Genomic DNA, 22,935 nt, shown 5'->3' with positions numbered 1-22,935 from the left:
GTTTGGAGTTTGTATATTCTCCCCATGTCTGCATGGGTCTCACCCCCACAACCCAAAAGATGTGCAGGCTACGTGGATTGGTCATGCAAAAATTGCCCTTTAACTGGGAAAAGAAACCAATGACATACTTCTCCCCCTCCCCCAATTACTACAAAGCAGAAGTAAATAATCAAAAGTACAATGACCTTTTGTCATCAGAGACTAATCACACCAAATTGCATACTTGATCACTGCCATACAACCACTGACAGGAAAAATGTGCCAATTCTGCATTATAGGAGAGAAAAATGGGGCAAAATATAGATTTTGTGAGCTGAACATTTAAGTTGGCTCAGAAAATGTTAATAGGGTATAGCAGAGTTTACAAAATGAGAGAAGACAGGAATCACTTAAAAGTCAAAGAAAATTCATTTGAAATACAAGTAGGAGACCATTTACTTCCTCACAGAACTAGGATAATTGGAGGGAGGCAAAATAGCACAATGGTGAGCACTGCTGCCTCAGCCCCGAGTTCGATCCCGGCCCCGGATCACTGTCCGTGTGGAGTATGCACATTCTGTGTCTGCGTGGGTCTCACCCCCACAACCAAAAGATGTGCAGGGTAGGTGGATTGGCCACACTAAATTGCCCCTTAATTGACAAAAAAAGGATTTATATTTACAAAAAGAAATAGGATAATCTGAACAATATTGGACAAGGAAAGATGATTATTAAATATCATTTTTTTCCATTTACTGTAATGAAACCTTTGTACCACGTTGTTCAAATGCACCAATACGTATTTGGAATACGGTCATCTCAACCGGTCCTGGCATGTTAAGATAGCCTAACTTCTCCTTCTCAACAATAAATTCCTTAGGGCAGATCACCTCACCCTTCATTATCTAATAACGGTCATTTAGTTCAGTGGGAGCATTTAATCGCAAAATCAGAGGGTTTAATTTTCAATCCATTGCATGGAATTTCAACCTATTACCATGCAATATTGAGGAAATGGTGAATTGTTAATTGTGTTATCCTTTGAAGTAGATTTGTTGTTAAAACGGAGCACCATCTGCCTGTTTAGGCAGGATTTACTATTGGAGGAGAACCTCTCCAGTGCCAGTCGACATTCATTCTTCAACCAACATTACCACCAAAACAGGTCCACTGGTCATTCATTTCATTGTGGTTGAAGGACCTTACAGTGTACAAATTGTTTGCTCTCATTAGAAAATGGAAAACCTGTTAGAGGCCAGAGGAGGAGAATGGGTGCTGAAACCAATAGGGGGCGGGGATATCATAAGACCGATCCAGAGGGCAGCAAAATGTACGTACAGTTAGTCAAATGAAGGACAAAGCAAATATCTCTGTAAAATAAAGCAAATTAGCGCAGACAAAAAAAATGTAATGTATATAAGTAACAACTGTTTATAAATATGAGAAAAGCCAATAAAAAGATTTTCAAAAAACAAAAAAAATTAGAGAAATGGGCCATTTCCATATTGGATTAAGTCAGTTACAACAATATTATAGTAAATACAGGCCATATCACAGAAGTATTTAAATTAATGGGCAAGATGATCTTAGGCTGTATCCAATTTAACAGCACAGAGCTATCCTTTGGGTAGTATCAAGTGAATTTTTTCATATGATCGTAAGAAATAGTAAGAAACAGACTCAAATCTTTACAGTGCAGGAGGTCATTTGGTCCACTGACTCTGCTTTGACTCCCTGAAGGAGCATTTGACCTAGTCCCGCCCCGCTCCTTATCCCTGTAACCTTGCGCATTCTCTTTTCAGATAGCAATCTAATTTCCTTTTGAATACATCGATCAAACTGCCTCCACAATCTTCTCAGGAAGTTTGTTCCAGACTCCAACCACCCTCTGGGGGAAAAATCCATCCACACATCATTTGTACTCCCCCTGTGCCAAGGAAGACTGGAAAACGAACACCATTGCCTCTGCAATTTCTACTCCCTTCTGTCAATACCCTCGGATGCATCTCATCCGGTCCTGGCATGTTAAGATAGCCTTTCTAACTTCTCAACAATAAATTCCTTGAGTGCACCAGTTACCAACACCTCTCACCTCTGTCTGTTCTTCCTTTGTAAAGATGCAAAGTATTTATTTAATACCTCTGCTATTTCCGCATGCAAATCCCTGATGAACTCTTCTTTTATAATATGTACCCAATTGTTTTATCCAATTAAAGGGCAATTTAGCGTGACCAATCCACCTTGCCTGCACATCTGTGTCTTGTGTGTGGTGGTGTGGGGAGAAAGAGAGAGAGAGAAAAAGAGGAGGAGACCCACGCAAAAACGGGGAGAATGTGCATACTCAACATGGAGTGGTCCAGGTCCTCAGCACCATGAGGCAGCATTGCTCGTCACTGCGCCTACCATCCCGGATATCAATTCTAATCTTTCTTTTATCACCCTTTTATTATTTATATGCTTATAGCAGACCTCCAGTTTTATGTTATTTCATGCTCTTTCCTTGCTTGATAGAGTCCCCCTCGTCCTCGCATTTCATCCCACCAACCTCCGTATGCAAAGCATAATACTCCGCCATTTTCGCCAACTTCAGCATGATGCCACCACCTAACACATCTTCCCTTCACTCCCTCTTTCAGCATTCCGCAGAGACTGTTCCCTCTGAGATAATCTAGTCCACTCCTCCACCATACCCAGTACCTCTCCCATCACCCATGGCACCTTCCCATGCAATCGCAGAAGTGTCAGGTTTAGCAGCGTTTCACTTGCACCTCTTCCAATCTGGTCTATTGCATTCGCTGCTCCCAAAGTGGTCTCCTCTATATCAGAGAGACCAAACGCAGACTCTGTGATCGCTTTGCTGAGCACCTTCGGTCTGTGTGCATTCAGGTCCCTGACCTTCCCGTTGCTTGCCATTTTAACAAAAGACCCTGTTCCCATGCCCACATGTCTGTCCTTGGTCTGCTGCAATGTTCCAGTGAAGCTCAACGCAAACTGGAGGAACAACATCTCATCTTCTGGTTAGGCACGCTACAGCCTTCCGGTCTCAACATTGAATTCAACAACTTCAGATGATTAGCTCTACCCCACCTAGACCCATTTGTTTTCATCCCATTTCATTTCAACTGTCTCTTACCATTTCTTTCTTTGACTTTCTTCATATATATGTAACCCCTACCCCCCTCAAACTTATCCACCTTTCCTTACCCCTTCGCTTCCCCCTTCCCCTCCCCCCACATCTCCATCTGTCAGTTTAACCTCTGATGTTAGTTTCTCTGCTGTTTGGCCTTTCACATCTTTTGTTCTCTCTGGGGACTGCCATTAGAACTCTTTCCCCTTTGTTTCTGTGGCTATTAGCACCCCATTTCCCTGGGTTTCTGTGGCTATGACTCATCTTTCATTCTCACTCCACAGTATAAATATTCCCCATATTCTCTGACTGTTAGCTTTGACAAAGAATCATTGGACTCGAATAGTTAGCTCTTTTCTCTCCCTACAGATGCTGCCAGACCTGCTGAGATTTTCCAGCATTTTCTCCTTCGTCTCCATTGCATTTTCTACCCGGCATCTGCTGTACACGCACTTCTTCCTTTTCATCTTTACCTCTATCTCTCTCAGCATCCAGGGTGCTCTAGATTAATTTGTCCTACTTTTCCCCTTCGAGGGAATATACAAAGAACAAAGAAATGTACAGCACAGGAACAGGCCCTTCGGCCCTCCAAGCCCGTGCCGACCATGCTGCCCGACTAAACTACAATCTTCTACACTTCCTGGGTCCGTATCCCTCTATTCCCATCCTATTCATGTATTTGTCAAGATGCCCCTTAAATGTCACTATCGTCCCTGCTTCCACCACCTCCTCCGGTAGCGAGTTCCAGGCACCCACTACCCTCTGCGTAAAAAACTTGCCTCGTACATCTACTCTAAACCTTGCCCCTCTCACCTTAAACCTATGCCCCCTAGTAATTGACCCCTCTACCCCGGGGAAAAGTCTCTGACTATCCACTCTGTCTATGCCCCTCATAATTTTGTAGACCTCTATCAGGTCGCCCCTCAACCTCCTTCGTTCCAGTGAGAACAAACCGAGTTTATTCAACCGCTCCTCATAGCTAATGCCCTCCATACCAGGCAACATTCTGGTAAATCTCTTCTGCACCCTCTCTAAAGCCTCCACATCCTTCTGGTAGTGTGGCGACCAGAATTGAACACTATACTCCAAGTGTGGCCTAACTAAGGTTCTATACAGCTGCAACATGACTTGCCAATTCTTATACTCAATGCCCCGGCCAATGAAGGCAAGCATGCCGTATGCCTTCTTGACTACCTTCTCCACCTATGTTGCCCCTTTCAGTGACCTGTGGACCTGTACTCCTAGATCTCTCTGACTTTCAATACTCTTGAGGGTTCTACCATTCACTGTATATTCCCTACCTGCATTAGACCTTCCAAAATGCACTACCTCACATTTGTCCGGATTAAACTCCATCTGCCATCTCTCCGCCCACGTCTCCAAACAATCTAAATCCTGCTGCATCCTCTGACAGTCCTCACCGCTATCCGCAATTCCACCAACCTTTGTGTCGTCTGCAAACTTACTAATCAGACCAGTTACATTTTCCTCCAAATCATTTATATATACTACAAACAGCAAAGGTCCCAGCACTGATCCCTGCGGAACACCACTGGTCACAGCCCTCCAATTAGAAAAGCATCCTTCCATTGCCACTCTCTGCCTTCTATGACCTAGCCAGTTCTGTATCCACCTTGCCAGCTCACCCCTGATCCCGTGTGACTTCACCTTTTGTACGAGTCTACCATGAGGGACCTTGTCAAAGGCCTTACTGAAGTCCATATAGACAACATCCACTGCCCTACCTGTATCAATCATCTTTGTGACCTCCTCGAAAAACTCTATCAAGTTAGTGAGACACGACCTCCCCTTCACAAAACCATGCTGCCTCTCACTAATACGTCCATTTGCTTCCAAATGGGAGTAGATCCTGTCTCGAAGAATTCTCTCCAGTAATTTCCCTACCACTGAAGTAAGGCCCTCCGGCCTGTAGTTCCCTGGATTATCCTTGCTACCCTTCTTAAACAGAGGAACAACATTGGCTATTCTCCAGTCCTCCGGGACATCACCTGAAGACAGTGAGGATCCAAAGATTTCTGTCAAGGCCTCAGCAATTTCCTCTCCAGCCTCCTTCAGTATTCTGGGGTAGATCCCATCAGGCCCTGGGGACTTATCTACCTTAATATTTTTTAAGACGCCTCGTCTTTTTGGATCTCAATGTGACCCAGGCTATCTACACACCCTTCTCCAGACGCAACATCTACCAATTCCTCCTCTTTGGTGAATACTGATGCAAAGTATTCATTTAGTACCTCACCATTTCCTCTGGCTCCACACATAGATTCCCTTGCCTATCCTTCAATGGGCCAACCCTTTCCCTGTCTACCCTCTTGCTTTTTATGTACGTGTAAAAAGCCTTGGGATTTTCCTTAACCCTATTTGCCAATGACTTTTCGTGACCCCTTCTAGCCCTCCTTAACTTCCTTCCTACTTTCCTTATATTCCACACAGGCTTAGTCTGTTCCCAGCCTTTTAGCCCTGACAAATGCCTCCTTTTTCTTTTTGACGAGGCCTACAATATTTCTCGTTATCCAAGGTTCCCGAAAATTGCCGTATTTATCCTTCTTCCTCACAGGAACATGCCGGTCCTGAATTCCTTTCAACTGACATTTGAAAGCCTCCCACAGGTCAGATGTTGATTTGCCCTCAAACATCCGCCCCCAATCTAGGTTCTTCAGTTCCCGCCTAATATTGTTATAATTAGCCTTCCCCCAATTTAGCACATTCATCCTAGGACCACTCTTATCCTTGTCCACCAGCACTTTAAAACTTACTGAATTGTGGTCACTGTTCCCGAAATGCTCCCCTACTGAAACTTCTACCACCTGGCCAGGCTCATTCCCCAATACCAGGTCCAGTACCGCTCCTTCCCTAGTTGGACTGTCTACATATTGTTTTAAGAAGCCCTCCTGTCCTGGATGCTCCTTACAAACACTGCCCCATCTAAGTCCCTGGCACTAAGTGAGTCCCAGTCAATATTGGGGAAGTTGAAGTCTCCCATCACAACAACCCTGTTGTTTTTACTCTTTTCCAAAATCTGTCTACCTATCTGCTCCTCTATCTCCCGCTGGCTGTTGGGAGGCCTGTAGTAAACCCCCAACATTGTGACTGCACCCTTCTTATTCCTGATCTCTACCCATATAGCCTCACTGCCCTCTGAGGTGTCCTCCCGCAGTACAGCTGTGATATTCTCCCTAACCAGTAGCGCAACTCCGCCACCCCTTTTACATCCCCCTCTATCCCGCCTGAAACATCTAAATCCTGGAACGTTTAGCTGCCAATCCTGCCCTTCCCTCAACCAGGTCTTCTGTAATGGCAACGACATCATAGTTCCAAGTACTAATCCAAGCTCTAAGTTCATCTGCCTTACCCGTAATACTTCTTGCATTAAAACATATGCACTTCAGGCCACCAGACCCGCTGTGTTCAGCAACTTCTCCCTGTCTGCTCTGCCTCAGAGCCACACTGTCCCTATTCCCTAGTTCTCCCTCAATGCTCTCACCTTCTGACCTATTGCCCCCGTGCCCACCCCCCTGCCATACTAGTTTAAACCCTCCCGAGTGACACTAGCAAACCTCGCGGCCAGGATATTTATGCCTCTCCAGTTTAGATGCAACCCGTCCTTCTTATGTAGGTCACACCTGCCCTGGAAGAGCTCCCAGTGGTCCAGATAACGGAAACCCTCCCTCCTACACCAGCTGTTTAGCCACGTGTTTAGCTGCTCTATCTTCCTATTTCTAGCCTCACTGGCACGTGGCACAGGGAGTAATCCCGAGATTACAACCCTAGAAGTCCTGTCTTTTAACTTTCTGCCTAGCTCCCTGAACTCCTGCTGCAGGACCTCATGCCCCTTCCTGCTTATGTCGTTGGTACCAATATGTACAACGACCTCTGCCTGTTTGCCTTCCCCCTTCAGGATGCCCTCTACCCGTTCGGAGACATCCTGGACCCTGGCACCAGGGAGGCAACATACCATCCTGGAGTCTCTTTCACGTCCACAGAAGCGCCTATCTGTGCCCCTGACTAGAGTCCCCTATTACTATTGCTCTTCTGCGCTTTGACCCTCCCTTCTGAACATCAGAGCCAGCCGTGTTGCCACTGCTCTGGCTGCTGTTGTTTTCCCCTGATAGGCGATCCCCCCCCGACAGTATCCAAAGGGGTATACCTGTTCGAGAGGGGGACAACCACAGGGTAATCCTGCACTGACTGCCTGCCCTTTCTGGTGGTCACCCATTTCTCTGCCTGCACCTTGGGTGTGACCACATTTATATAACTGCGATCTATGATGCTTTCCGCCACCTGCATGCTCCTAAGTGCATCCAATTGCTGCTCCAACCGAACCATGCGGTCTGTGAGGAGCTCCAGTTGGGTGCACTTTCTGCAAATGGAGCCATCCGGGACGCTGGAAGCCGCCCGGACCTGCCACATCTCACAGTCAGAGCACTGCACCCCTCGAACTGACATTGCGCCAATTAATTAGTAAATTAAAATTATAAGTTTATCTGTTTCCTAGCACTAGATTTCTACTATAAATGTGAAAGCTAAATATAGTACTCGCCGATCTCTGGCTTAGATACCCGTTTAAATTATAATTAAGTAATTATGTTTAATTAGTTACAAATGCTTAATTTTTTTAATTTAGTGTAGATTCCCAACTAGCCACTCAGGTCACAGCTTTTCTGTGATGTCACTTCAGTTGCCCCCCCCCCCTCTCCCCACACACAATTTGAAAAGGTAATAAAAGTAAAAATGAGTAAAAATCACTTACCTTAGCGTTGCCTGCAATACATTTTCTTTGAAGGTGGCCCATTGTTCAGTCACCATCTTTTCTGCCAACATTTGCTGCCAACTCACTTGACGCAGTTGCACTCTCATCCCACCGAAGTTGGCTTTCCGCAATTGATTATTCCTGCTCTGCATTGCTCCTTGTCCTTTTCCTGGGCCAACCTACACCTTGTGAAACAAGGTCCCTGTTCACCATTTTTTTTTTTTTTTTAAATTTAGAGTACCCAATTATTTTTTCTCCAATTAAGGGGTAATCTTAGTGTGGCCAATCCACCTAACCTGCACATCTTTTGGATTGTGGGGGTGAAACCCACGCAGACATGGGAGAATGTGCAAACTCGACACGGACAGTGACCCAGGGCCAGGATTCGAACACGGGTCCTCAGCGCTGCAGTCTCAGTGCTAACCACTGCACCACATGCCGCCCTTCCTGTTCCCCAAATGCTCTCCCACTTGGGCCAACTCATTGACTGGAAACATACTGCTGCACAAAATGATCTTGAATACATTCTAAGAACTCTGGTCTTCTTGTCGCTTTGCACTATCCCTATCTATATTTGGATAATTGAAGTCCACCATCATAATTCTTTATAATTCTTGCACCCCTGCAAGTTCTTTGCAAACTTGTTTCTCTACATTCCTTCCACTAGTTGGTGATCTATATACTACACCAAGCAATGTTATTCTACCTTTTTCATTTCTTACCTCTCGCCAGAAAATAATCAGTCCTTGACCCCTCTGGAACATCCTCTCCCTCCAGTACTGCAATGTCATCTTTAATCAATACTGCTTTTCTCTCTTTCTTCTTTTCTCCCCCACCTCATTTTCTTCCTTTCCGCTCTCTCCCAAGTTATAACGAGAGGCTGGATAGACTGGGATTTTTTCCCCTGGAGCGTAAGAGATTTAGGGATGAAATTATAGAGGTCTATAAAATAATCAGGACGATTGTGTCTTTTAAAAAGCAGTTAGACCGTTACATGGGCCAAATGTGGGCAAGTGGGATTAGCTTAGTGATAGAAACTGGGTGGCAGGGAAAGCTGGGCCCAAGGGCCTGTTTCCATGCTGTAAACATCCATGACTCTATGAAAATACCTTATACAGGAATAATTAAGACCAAGTCCTGACCTTCTTTGAGACAGGTCTGTAATAGCAATGATATAATTCCCTTTGTCGACCTTTGCCTATAGTTCACCAATCTTACCACACACACTGCATTCACATATATGATGTGGAGATGCCGGTGTTAGACTGGGGTAGGCACAGTAAGAAGTCTTACAACACCAGGTTAAAGCCAAACAGGTTTGTTTTGAATCACTAGCTTTCAGAGCGCAGCTCCTTCATCAGGTGAGTGGAGAGGTGGGTTGTGGTTGTGGAACCAGGCCAGGTGTTGGATTTGGAGGTAGGAGAGCACTTTGGGGACAGTGACCACAATTCGGTGACGTTTACATTAATGATGGAAAAGGATAAGTATACACCGCAGGGCAAGAGTTATAGCTGGGGGAAGGGCAATTATGATGCCATTAGACGTGACTTGGGGGGGATAAGGTGGAGAAGTAGGCTGCAAGTGTTGGGCACACTGGATAAGTGGGGCTTGTTCAAGGATCAGCTACTGCGTGTTCTTGATAAGTATGTACCGGTCAGACAGGGAGGAAGGCGTCGAGCGAGGGAACCGTGGTTTACCAAGGAAGTGGAATCTCTTGTTAAGAGGAAGAAGGAGGCCTATGTGAAGATGAAGTGTGAAGTTTCGGTTGGGGCGATGGATAGTTACAAGGTAGCGAGGAAGGATCTAAAGAGAGAGCTAAGACGAGCAAGGAGGGGACATGAGAAGTATTTGGCAGGAAGGATCAAGGAAAACCCAAAAGCTTTCTATAGGTACGTCAGGAATAAGCGAATGACTAGGGAAAGAGTAGGACCAGTCAAGGATAGGGATGGGAAATTGTGTGTGGAGTCTGAAGAGATAGGCGAGATACTAAATGAATATTTTTCGTCAGTATTCACTCAGGAAAAAGATAATGTTGTGGAGGAGAATGCTGAGCCCCAGGCTAATAGAATAGATGGCATTGAGGTACGTAGGGAAGAGGTGTTGGCAATTCTGGACAGGCTGAAAATAGATAAGTCCCCGGGACCTGATGGGATTTATCCTAGGATTCTCTGGGAGGCCAGGGAAGAGATTGCTGGACCTTTGGCTTTGATTTTTATGTCATCATTGGCTACAGGAATAGTGCCAGAGGACTGGAGGACAGCAAATGTGGTCCCTTTGTTCAAAAAGGGGAGCAGAGACAACCCCGGCAACTATAGACCGGTGAGCCTCACGTCTGTAGTGGGTAAAGTCTTGTAGGGGATTATAAGAGACAAGATTTATAATCATCTAGATAGGAATAATATGATCAGGGATAGTCAGCATGGCTTTGTGAAGGGTAGGTCATGCCTCACAAACCTTATTGAGTTCTTTGAGAAGGTGACTGAACAGGTAGACGAGGGTAGAGCAGTTGATGTGGTGTATATGGATTTCAGCAAAGCGTTTGATAAGGTTCCCCACGGTAGGCTATTGCAAAAAATACGGAGGCTGCGGATTGAGGGTGATTTAGAGATGTGGATCAGAAATTGGCTAGCTGAAAGACAGAGGGTGGTGGTTGATGGGAAATGTTCAGAATGGAGTACAGTCACAAGTGGAGTACCACAAGGATCTGTTCTGGGGCCGTTGCTGTTTGTCATTTTTATCAATGACCTAGAGGAAGGCGCAGAAGGGTGGGTGAGTAAATTTGCAGACGATACTAAAGTTGGTGGTGTTGTCGATAGTGTGGAAGGATGTAGCAGGTTACAGAGGGATATAGATAAGCTGCAGAGCTGGGCTGAGAGGTGGCAAATGGAGTTTAATGTAGAGAAGTGTGAGGTGATTCACTTTGGAAGGAATAACAGGAATGCAGAATATTTGGCTAATGGTAAAGTTCTTGAAAGTGTGGATGAGCAGAGGGATCTAGGTGTCCATGTACATAGATCCCTGAAAGTTGCCACCCAGGTTGATAGGGTTGTGAAGAAGGCCTATGGAGTGTTGGCCTTTATTGGTAGAGGGATTGAGTTCCGGAGTCGGGAGGTCATGTTGCAGCTGTACAGAACTCTGGTACGGCCGCATTTGGAGTATTGCGTACAGTTCTGGTCACCGCATTATAGGAAGGACGTGGAGGCTTTGGAGCGGGTGCAGAGGAGATTTACCAGGATGTTGCCTGGTATGGAGGGAAAATCTTATGAGGAAAGGCTGATGGACTTGAGGTTGTTTTCATTGGAGAGAAGGTGGTTAAGAGGAGACTTAACAGAGGCATACAAAATGATCAGGGGGTTGGATAGGGTGGACAGTGAGAGCCTTCTCCCGCGGATGGAAATGGCTAGCACGAGGGGACATAGCCGTAAACTGAGGGGTAATAGATATAGGACAGAGGTCAGAGGTAGGTTCTTTACGCAAAGAGTAGTGAGGCCGTGGAATGCCCTACCTGCTACAGTAGTGAACTCGCCAACATTGAGGGCATTTAAAAGTTTATTGGATAAACATATGGATGACAATGGCATAGTGTAGGTTAGATGGCTTTTGTTTCGGTGCAACATCGTGGGCCGAAGGGCCTGTACTGCGCTGTATTGTTCTATGTTCTACACACCCGATGAAGGGGCTGCGCTCCGAAAGCTAGTGATTCACTACTGTTCACATATATGCATACCAATCCTGATTTAAGTTTATTTTTAAACTTCTACTCTTCTGCACTGTATATTCTATGATTCTATCTTACTCAGACCTCATCTAATGACATATTAACCTGCTCTAATACCATCAAACCTTTCAACTATTCTACTCATCTTGATACACTGATATATCCATTCAGCCCATTATAATTCTCCATAATGGCAGCTCTGCCATTAATAAGATAATGGTTGATCTGATGCTGGCTTTAACTTTAATCATCAACTCCCTTGTCAATCAAAAATCCGTAAATCAGCCATGAATATATTCAATGGCCCAGCCTCTATTTACTGGGAAAGAGAATTCCAAGACTAACAACCTTCAGAGAAAAAACTCTCACCACCTTAAATGTGAGTTCCCTTATTTTTAAACTGTTTTTTAAAATATAAATAAACTTATTTTAAACCTCGCTCTAGATTCCCCAAGAGGAAACATCCACCCTGCATCTATGCTGTCAAGCCCCCTAAGAATCGTGTGTGTTTCAAGAATGCATTGCATTCCTCTAATGGATATAAACCCAACCGGCACAACCTTTCCTCATTAGATAATCTCTTCATCCCAGGAATGAGCCACGTGAACCTTCTCTTAACCGCTTCCAACACAATTATATTCCTCCTCAAGACGCCCAAAACAACTCCAGGTGTGGTCTCACTAATGCCCTGTACAGCTGTAGCATAACTTCCCTATTTTTATACTCAATCCCCCTAGCATTCAATTTGCCTTCCTAATTTAGTTGTTGTATTGACATGCTAACTTTGTGATTCATGTACAAAGGTGCCCCTATCCTTCTCTGTACAACAGAATTCTGTAGTCTCCCCATTTAAATATTCCACTTTTCAATTCTTCCTGCTTAAGTGGATCTCAAATTATACTCCATTTGCCAGACCTTTGTCCACTCACTTAACCTCTCCACATAACTCAGACTGTTTCCTCCGCATAATTTATTTTCTTACATATTTTGTATCATCAGCGAATTTGCTGCAATATAGACGGTCCTTTCATCCAAGTCATTATAAAAGATTTTGAATGCCAGATTCAGGAAAATGAAACTTATGTTCAAAATCCTCCAGATTTAATTCTGAAAATCTAACATACAGAAGTAGTTGAATCATTATTACTTTTAGCTATTTCTTTTTTTTTTTTAAATAAATGTTTTTATTCAAGGTTTTTCAGTAATTTTTACAAAACACTCCAAAAAGGAAAATACAAAGAAAACAGGGCAATATGCCAACAAAAAACAACTTAACCCTCTAAACGATTAACAATTTAACACCCATCTCAAAGCAAAATGGGGCATGCGCCCCTTACAAGAAGAAATCAGCCCCCGCCCGGGTTGCTGCTGACCTCCACCTAACGTTCCGCGAGAAAGTCAAGGAACAGTTGCCACCGCCCGGAGAACCCCTGCAAGGACTCTCGCAAGGCAAACTTTATTTTCTCCAACCTAAGAAACCCTGCCATGTCATTGACCCAAGCCTCTACGCTTGGGGGCTTTGCGTCCCTCCACATTAAGAAGAGCCTTCTCTGGGTTACCAAGGAGGCAAAGGCCAGAACTCCGGCCTCTTTCGACTCCTACACTCCCGGATCGTCTGATACCCCAAATATCGCTATCCTCCAGCTCGGTTTTACCCGAGTATCCAAGACCTTGGACATAGTCTTTGCGAAGCCCTTCCAAAATTCCGTAAGCGCCGGGCATGTCCAAAACATATGGGCGTGGTTTGCTGGGCTCCCCGAACACCTCACACCTGTCCTCCACGGCAAAAAACGTACTCATCCTCACCCCTGTCATATGTGCCCTGTGCACCACTTTAAACTGGATCAGGCTGAGCCTAGCGCAAGATGAGGAGGAATTGACACTGCCCAGGGCGTCAGCCCACAGGCCCTCATCCAGCTCCTCCTCCCACTTGCCCTTCAGGTCCTCCACCAAGGCTTCCTCCGCCTCCTGCAGCTCCTGGTATATCTCCGATATCTTACCCTCCCCGACCCACATGCCCGAAACCACCCTGTCCTGTATCCTTCGGGCAGGCAGCAGCGGGAATTCTCCTACCTGCTTTCTCACGAACGCCCAAACCTGCATATACCTAAAGGCATTTCCCGGTGGCAACCCAAATTTCTCCTCCAGCGCCCTCAGACTGGCAAAAGTCCCATTGATGAATAAATCCCCCATCTTTTTAATTCCCGCCCGGTGCCAGCTTTCCTTCCTGGAATGAACCTATGGTTGTCCCGTATCGGAGCCCAGACAGAGGCCTCTACCTCCCCCCTATGCCGTCCCCACTGCCCCCAAATCCTCAATGTCACCGCCACCACCGGGCTCGTGGTATTCCACGTCGGCAGAAGCGGCAATGGTGCCGTCACCAGTGCCCCCAGGCGAGTACCTATATAGGACGCCGCCTCTAACCTCTTCCACGCCGCCCCCTCTCCCTCCATTACCCACTTCCGAATCATAGACACATTCGCTGCCCAGGTTCAGCAGTGCCAACCCACCCCTCCTCCGACTGCGCTCCAAGAACAGCCTCATTATCCCTCTGGGTCTTATTTGCCTACACAAATCCCATAATGCTCCTGTTTACCCGCTTAAAGAAGGCCTTGGGGATGAGAATGGGCAGGCACTGAAAGACGAACAGGAACCTGGGGAGGACCGTCATCTTAACGGACTGCACCCTACCCGCCAGGGAGAGTGGCAACATGTCCCACCTCCTGAAGTCCTCCTCCATCTGGACCACCAGCCGTGCCAGATTGAGCTTATGTCAGACCCCCCAACTCTTAGCCATCTGGATACCCAAATACCGAAAACTCCTCTCCACCATCTTGAGTGGTAGCTCCTCCAACCTCTTTTCCTCGCCCCTCGCATGCACCACAAACTGATTGCTCTTCCCCACGTTGAGCTTATATCCCGAGAAGTCTCCAAACTCCCCAAGGGTCTGCATGACCTCCCCCATCCCCTCCACCGGATCCGCAATGTACAGCAGCAGGTCATCTGCATATAGTGAGTCACGGTGCTCCTCCCCCCCCCCCCCCCCCCCCAAGTTTCTGGACTCCCTCAACGCCATGGCCAGCGGCTCAATCGCCAGGGCAAAGAGCAGGGGGACAAAGGGCACGTTCCACGGTACAACCTAAAATACCCTGACCGCAGCCGGTTCATCGATACACTCGCCACCGGGGCCTGGTACAGCAATTTAACCCACCCTATGAACTCCTCCCAGATCCCAAATCTGGGTAACACCTCCCACAGGTACTTACACTCCACCTGGTCAAAGACCGTCTCCGCGTCCATTGCCGCTACCACTTCTGCCCCACCACCAAGCGCATCATAATTACATTCAGGAACCTCCGCACGTTCGTGTTCAGCTGCCTATCCTTCACAGACCCCGCCTGGTCCTCGTGTATCACTCCTGGGACACAATCCTCAATCCTGGTGGCCAAAATTTTTGCCAACAGCTTGGCATCCACATTGAGGAGCGAAATCGGCCTATAAGAGCCAGACTGCAGCGGGTCCTTATCCCGCTTGAGAATAAACAAGATCAAAGCCTGCAACATCGTCGGGGGAAGGATTCCCTTTTCCTTTGCCTCATTAAAGGTTCTCAGCAACAACGGGCCCAACAGCTCCGAGAACTTCCTGTAGAACTCAACCGGAGCGCTCCATCGGCAGCCCCTCTTCGGGGGATTCCGCGTATCTCCTATCCACCCTCAGTATCTCCCCCACCAATCTCACCCTCTTCTCCCTGTGAGCCCCGATTGAAATTAGCTCCCCCCTGACCACTGCCTTCAGCGCCTCCCAGACCACACTCACCGACACCTCCCCATTATCATTGGCCTCCACATATCTTTGGATGCACCCCCGAACCCGCCCACAAACGTCCTCATCCGCCAGCAGTCCCACATCCATTCGCCACAACGGGCGCTGGCCCCGCTCCTCCCCCCAACTCCAGCTCCACCCAGTGCGGGGCGTGATCCGAAATCGCAATGGCCAAATAGTCTGCCCCCTCCACTCTCGGGATCAGTGCCCCGCTTACCGCAAAAAAGTCTATTCGCAAGCAGGCCTTGTGCACATGGGAGAAGAACTCCCTCGCCCTTGGCCTGGCAAACCTCCACGGATCCACTCCCCCCCATCTGATCCATAAACCCCCTCAGGACCTTGGCCGCTGCCGCCCTCAACCGATCTAGTGACAGGTCCAGTAGCGTGTTGAAGCCCCCCCCCCCCCATTATCAGATTACCTGCCTCCAGATCCGGGATCGGACTCGACATCCGCTTCACAAACCCTACATCGTCCCAGTTTGGGGCATACACATTCACCAGCACCACCCGGGCCGTCTGCAGCCTGCCACTCACCATCACATATCGACCCCCTTTATCCGCCACAATACCCACCGCATCAAATGCCACCTGCTTACTCACCAGGATTGCGACCCCTCCTGTTTTTCGCATCCAGCCCAGAGTAAAAAACCTGCCCCACCAATCCCTTCCTCAGCCTGGTCTGATCCACGATCTTCAGGTGCGTCTCCTGTAACATGGCTATGTCTGCCTTTAGCCCCTTTATGTGCGCAAACACCCGGGCCCTCTTCACCGGCCCATTCAAGCCTCTCACGTTCCACGTGATCAGCCCCCCTCCCCCCCGACTAGCCATCTCCTTTTTTTAGGCAAGCCACGTGCCCGCGCCTCCTGCACTCTCCAGCCCCCCAGGCAGAGGCTCCCCAACCCGACTCTCCCTCTTACCTTCAACTCCCCCCTCAGTCAGCACAGCAGCAACCCAGTTCTCTCTCCGCCCCCCCCCCCTCCCCTCCCCCGGCCAAGCAACTGCTTAACCCCCCCCTGCTCCCCCCAATTGCACTCACGTAAGTCAGTGGACTCCTGCTGACCCCGGCCGCTCCCGCCTCTGTCTCCGATCCCTCTATTGGATTCCCTCTCGAAGTCTCCAGCCCTCCCCCCACTAAAGTGGGGTGGCCAAAGTCCCCCCCCTCTACAACAATGTGGACACCAAGCCAGTACCGCCCCACCTCGGGCCCCGCCCCCTTTTCACGGGAAAAAGCCCACGCTCCCTGTCTGGGCCACCTCTGCCCCCCGTGGCGCAGCTCCTTCCACCTGCAGCCTCACCCCAATCCCTGAAGGCCCAGGGCCACACAACCCCCCCTCCCCCCCCCAAACAAGCCCACATAAAGAAAAAACATTGCCCACTCCCCAGCACCCCCCCCCCCCCCCCCCATAACATGCTACAAACTATTAATTTGAGTCCAACTTCTCATTTTTGATAAAGGTCCACGCCTCATCCGGCGTATCAAAATAATGGTGATGGTACTGCACGTGACCCACAGCCGCGCCGGCTGTAACAGTCCGAACTTCACCCCCTTTCCACGGAGAACTGTCTTGGCCCGGTTGAACCCTGCCCGCTTCTTGGCCAGCTCTGCACTCCAGTCCTGATAGATGCGAATTTCGGCATTCTCCCACCTACTGCTCCGCTCATTCTTCACCCATCGCAGGACACACTCCCTGTCGGTGAAGCGGTGGAACCTCACCACCAGAGCCCTCGGCAGCTCATTCGCCCTCAGCAGGACCCTGTGCACCTCATCCAGCTCCAGGGGCCTCAGGAAGGCTCTCGCACCCATCAGCGTACTCAGCATCATAGCCATATACGCCCCAGCATCCGACCCGTCCACGCCCTCAGGGAGACCCAGAAACCGCAGGTTCTTCCTCGGCCTATTCTCCAGGTCCTCTAACTTCTCCTGCCATTTTTTATGCAGCGCCTCGTGCGCTTTCACTTTGACAGCCAGGCCCAGGATCTCATCCTCATTATCAGAGGCCTTCTGCTGCACCTCCTTTATCGACGTCCCCTGCATCTTCTGGGTCTCCACCAGTCTGTCAATCGACGCCTTCATAGGGGCCAGGATCTCCAACTTAATTCCACAAAGCAGCTTCTCAAAAACTCCTGCTGCTCCCGAGACCACTGAGCCCACACTGCCTGGTCCCCGCCCGCCGCCATCTTGCTTTTTCGCACCCGTTCTCCTCTCTTCTCTAGTGCCACTTTTTTGACCGCTCCGCTCCTGGTCCACTCCATACAGTGCTGGGGGAACCTCACTGCTTCCTTCCCACACCGGGAATCATCGTCCAAGTGCCGCTGGAGCTCCTTAAAGGGGCCCAAAAGTCCGTTCTCGGCTGGAGCTGCCGACTGTGTGACCTACCCAGGCATAGCCGCAACCGGAAGTCTCCATTTAGCTATTTCAAGGATATAAGGGTGTGCTGTCTGGGAAATACACCCAAGGAAAAGCCATATACTCCACGTGCTACAAAAACAGGGGCATTGAAGAGAAAAGACCAGGCTTCCCAAACGGTGGGCCGTGGCTCCCAATGGGATTGCCAGGTCAGCGTGGAAAAAGTTTGGCAAGTACTGGAAAAGACAATTCTTCTCAAATGACTTTGCAGTTGTTATGACAATGAAATAGCATGAAGAATCCTGGCTACTGCCTCTTCATTACCAACTTCATAAAGTACAAAAACAATTGCCAATTCAAGAACGGTTTGGATTGCAGATAAATGGCAAATCAGCATATTGTGCTACACATGGCAAACTTATTTAAATCTCTGTTGCCTCATTGAAGCTAACTTGTTTTGCTCAGTTATCATTCAAATGATTACACAAGCAGGTATTTCCTTGACTTCTGCAACAGAGTAAATGATCGCTGGTTAAAATATTTTCAATTCAGTATCCTAGGTTGCATAGATGTTTGTACAAATAATGTAAATCCTGTTCTCTGAAAATCTGCTGGTGCTAGTTGAACCAACAGTACCACACTGTGGTAAAAGCAATATTATTGCTCGACAACTATGTACTATTTTAGGAGTGCTTATTTGATCCCCATGACCTATAATTTATTCATTGCACAAACTAATGGTTTAATGGCAAACGTGAATAAACCGACAAAGATCACATCAATTAAAAATGTATAATTTCATAAACCTTCAAATTGTACAGCTATTGTAATATATGCCGACTCAGCAGTCACTCTCAACATTTGCACTGAGATTCCTGCTCAATTTGTGTTTGCCGCACAAGATCTGTGGAAAGCACAATCATGTATTTTCAATTTCCCCCAGTTTCTGAAAGCTACGTATTTCTGTGAATGGTGGAAAACAAAATTGGTTTGGCAGACGAAGTCAAGTTCATTTTATAAAGTGCACCTCTACTGTGAGAACAGAAGATACATGTTGTTAAGTTCTCATTACAGATGGCGAACAGAAGTCTCAAATTAAATATCCTACCATTTTATATCACTTCCATGCAGGTGAGTCTCCCATTAGATTTCTTAATTCTTTTCAGATCAAAGACTTTTGATCAACCCTTTTCAGATCAAAGACTTCCTACTTTTCAATTCTATGTCTTAAATTCAGTTTGCAATTTTCTACACAGATTTTTGTATGGCTGCTGGATTTAGGAATAAATTGGCATAAACCGTTGCAATTCAGCATAACAATATCCTGAATTATTGAGTTTCATAGGAACATTGGACCTAGGATCAGGAGTAGGCCAGTTGATTCTTCAGGTCTGCTTCATCTTTTAATATGATCATAGCTGATCTGTGGTCTCAACCCCACTTTCTGGTCTGCCCCCCTCAAACCATAACTTTCCTGTCAATCAAATATCTATTAACTCAGCTCTGAATAATTTCAATGACCCAGCCTCCACTGCTCTGGAGAAAATAATTCCACAGACGAAGAACCAGCAATTATAATCTCTCATCTCCAGTCTTAAAAGGGAGACCTCTTACTGTCCATTTTGGTAGTATACTGCTTTCCATTCTTCCTGCTAAAGGGTACAAGTTCTCATTTTCCATTATATTCAATCTGCCATTTTTTTGCCCACTCACATAACCTATCTATGTACCCCTTTGTAGTTGGGGGCTAAATAAATCCGACTGTAACACGGCTGTCCGACCCCTAGCAGCACACGCAAGATGCTAAACAAAGAAATTTGCTTTGGATTAAGCCGTAATTTCAAGTGCACAATTGGGTTCTGATTACTGTAGATAAAACTTCATAATATATATTCATAACAATTGGATTTTTAAAAAACACTGTACAAAGTTGTGTACTCATAATAGCAAAGAACAAGGCTAGATACTATAAAAATAATGGTGGTATAGTTTTGGTATATCTGACATAACTAAAAATATATCAAACCAGGAGAGTAGGACTAGAATTGTTTACCTTAGAGGGAATGCAATGAAGGTTCACTGAACTGCTTCCTGGGATGAGGGGATTGTCCTCTGAGGAGAGAATGAGTAGACTAGGCCTATATTCTCTACTGTTTAGAAGAACGAATGAGGATCTAATTGAAACATATAAAATTCTTAAGTGGCTTGACATGGCGGACGCTGGGAAGACGTCCCCCCCCCCCAATTGAGAACTAAAGATCAATTCCAGAACGAGAGGTTAGTCTGAGATAAGGAGAATCTCCTTCAGTCAAAGGGTTATGAACCTATGGAACACTACACCTCAGCAAACTGCGGATGCACACTATATATCCATGACAGACATCAACAGATTTTTGAATGCTAATTGAAATTAAGGAAAAATGAGATAGTGCTGAAAGGTGTTGCTGAAGTAAAAGATTATCATGATCTGATGGAATGATGGAACAGGCTTGAGGGGTTTACTGGCCCTACTCCAACTCCTATTTCATGTGCATATAAATTGAAATATATTCTACATAATTTAGTTTATGGTCTTAATTTGCATAGAGTGGCAGTTAAAACAGTAACTTTGTCTTGGGACTTATCACTATTTTTACATCAACAGTGCATTTTTATTTTCATGTTCATTTCCATCAAGTTTCTTTCCCCCTCAGATACAATGAAAATTCTTTACGCACATCTTCAACTGGGCTAGTCTCGTAAATCCTTACATTTCTTGTGCAGATACAGAGACAATTGTAAGCCTAAACAGAGGACAAATGTGCAGAGCCATGTCACTTTCAGTGAGCAGAGATACAAGTTGCAAGTGATGAATATTGTCCAGAATAGATGCAACAGTTGTTAAAAAAAGTTAGTTTACTACAATTGGTGTAATTAGGTTATTTCTACCAACAAGTGACAACCCACAATTCCTTTTACTTTTCAAATAATGAAGACTAGGTAAAAACTGCTGGCTCAGCTAAATTGCATAACTCATAACACATACCCCCTCACCCTTCAATTTGGTTCCCATCCTGCCAAAAATGAATGAAGAACTCAAATATTTATTCAACCAGTCCCAAAGGAGCTACTTTGAGCAAGTTCCTTAGGCACCACCTCTTGCATGAGGCGATACAAAATACATGTCAATGCATTAAATGGTTGAAAGGACTTTCCTGTGTTATTAACTTCAGAACTCTGGTGGGGGCATGAGGAGGCAAACTGGACGGAGATTCCCTTTCCTGGTTGCTATCCAGCAACTTTAGTTGGATATCATGTAAGATGCGATACCCCTTCATCATCAGCCTACTAGTATTCACTGTCTATACTCACTTCAAGAGTGGCCACCACAAAGAATTCAGTTGCCTCTGATCTGCAGGGTCCTACTCGAGAAAGATCTCTCTACATCATAAACAGGGAAGTATGCAAAATACCGTGACCAGCAGGAAATACACAACTTTCTTTAAAAAAGCTTTGGCAGTTTGCATATGCTTAAAAGCAGCACTGTCAGATTCCACCTACCATCAAAACAGCAAATTCAAAATCAGACAAAAAAATCTGGAAGAAACAGAATTAAAAACTCCTCTTGAAAAAGTTTTATTTATTTTACTATAAGAAACGACTGCCATTATGTTTTGACTCCGAGCACAGAGTGAGTCTGGCAGCCACGTGGGTTGGGTGCTACTCTGACTGGTGCCATTACTGAAATGTACAACACAGGAAGAAAGTGACGATGCATGAATGAATCGGTTTTCAACTCGAGATGATTTCACCCTGGGACCTGCGGTGCCAGTGGGCACGGAAAGAAAGAAAGAAAAAACCCTCCACGGTGCAAACATACAGCTGCCACCGAAGTACTTTTCCCCCAACAGAGGAAGCAACTTTCCGAATCGTCCATGTCAAACGTTTCTCTTTCTTTAAATGTACATATTGTTCTGTATGTGTGTAAATGGAGGTGCAATTTGGAGTGAGACACCGAGCCCAAGAACAGGGTGAGGTTGTGAAGTTTGCAGAGGCACGATTGCTGACTGTAACGGGTACCGAGCGCGAGACAAAAGAATATATATATATATATACATATGCACCTAACGCGGAGATGTAAAGTTTAAAGCCTGCTGAGTGGCGGAGCTGGGGGTGTAACTCTGGCCTAGGGCAGAAAGAGGTACAGTAAGCCCGAACAATGTGCACAAAAAAAACGGCCAGTGCTGGGGGGAGGAAGCGGAGTAAACAGCCACGGCCGAGGAATCCCATCCCCGAGGAGAGGCTGGGGCTGCCTCTCCCCGCCACCGTTAGGCCGCGGCCTTCCCCTCCCCTCACTCACCTATAGTAATAGACGTCGCTCTTCCCCGCCGACAGGCCTGACTTTCGAGTCACTTCTTCCCTCTTCCAGCCGGAGGGGAGTGCCGAGCACTCGAAACGCTTCCTTTCCATCTCCAGGATTGCCGGTTGGATGTGGACAAAGACCTAAACAAAAAAAAAGGTGGGAGTGGGGAGGAGAGAGGGTCGGGGAGGAGATGGTGGTGGATGAGGGGGAGGAAGATGGATCCTTGGCTTCCACCCCGGGGCCGCCGGCCTTTCCTTCCCCCCCTCTCACCGCCTGCCTCGCGCACGCGCTGCCGCCGCCTCCCGCCCCGCCCCGCAAACACTCCGCACGCGTGCACAGACAATCGACCGCCTCACTCTCACCAACCAGAGGCCTGCCTCCTCCTCCGCGCCGGGAAAAGAGCGCCGCCGCTACTGCAGCTGATGCATCCCTGGTCCTGACACAAGCGACGAGCACTCTTGGTGGAGACAGCACCACCTGGGTCTTCAAAAACGCACGCGCGGGACAGGAAGCCCCGGTTTGCAATTTAAAACCTACTCTTTAATGCAGACATAAACGTGCCCCCCCACAAAAAACCCTTATTTTCCTCCCTCTCCAAACTGGTGGTCTTTTAAGGTTGATCAACTAATTATACTAAAAGAAACAAACTCAGGGACAAATTAAACTCTTGGTCTCCAATCTGACTCGCCCGTCTCTCGTTAAGAGTGCAAATGAAAAGTTTTATTCAGAAGAGTTACAAAGAAAAGCTAGCATTGTCATCCGGCCCCTCTTTCATTACCACAGGTCCTCCCAAAGCTTCCTTATGGCCAGTTAAAGTACTTTTCTTTTGTG

At 46.8% G+C, this 22,935-nt stretch overlaps 1 protein-coding gene across 4 annotated transcripts in view; it reads right to left on the bottom strand.

Moving 5' to 3' along the window:
- The window catches only part of mbd3a (methyl-CpG binding domain protein 3a), a 45,524-nt gene extending 23,128 nt beyond the window's left edge, over positions 1-22,396 (bottom strand). For 2 of the 4 annotated variants that reach the window (XM_072482505.1, XM_072482507.1), the window contains exon 1: positions 22,102-22,396. In XM_072482505.1, the coding sequence (XP_072338606.1) occupies positions 22,102-22,211 (110 nt within the window). In that variant the 5' untranslated portion in view covers positions 22,212-22,396. The remainder of the gene's footprint in view (positions 1-22,101) is intronic. The other 2 variants (XM_072482506.1, XM_072482508.1) reach the window with 1 other exon arrangement.
- Positions 22,397-22,935: the final 539 nt, after the last annotated feature.

This window comes from Scyliorhinus torazame, chromosome 18, assembly GCF_047496885.1.
Source record: "Scyliorhinus torazame isolate Kashiwa2021f chromosome 18, sScyTor2.1, whole genome shotgun sequence".
In the NCBI taxonomy this organism is placed as follows: Eukaryota; Metazoa; Chordata; class Chondrichthyes; order Carcharhiniformes; family Scyliorhinidae; genus Scyliorhinus; species Scyliorhinus torazame.
The sequence above is the reverse complement of the archived record's forward strand: the minus strand, read 5'-3'. Positions and strand labels throughout refer to the sequence as shown.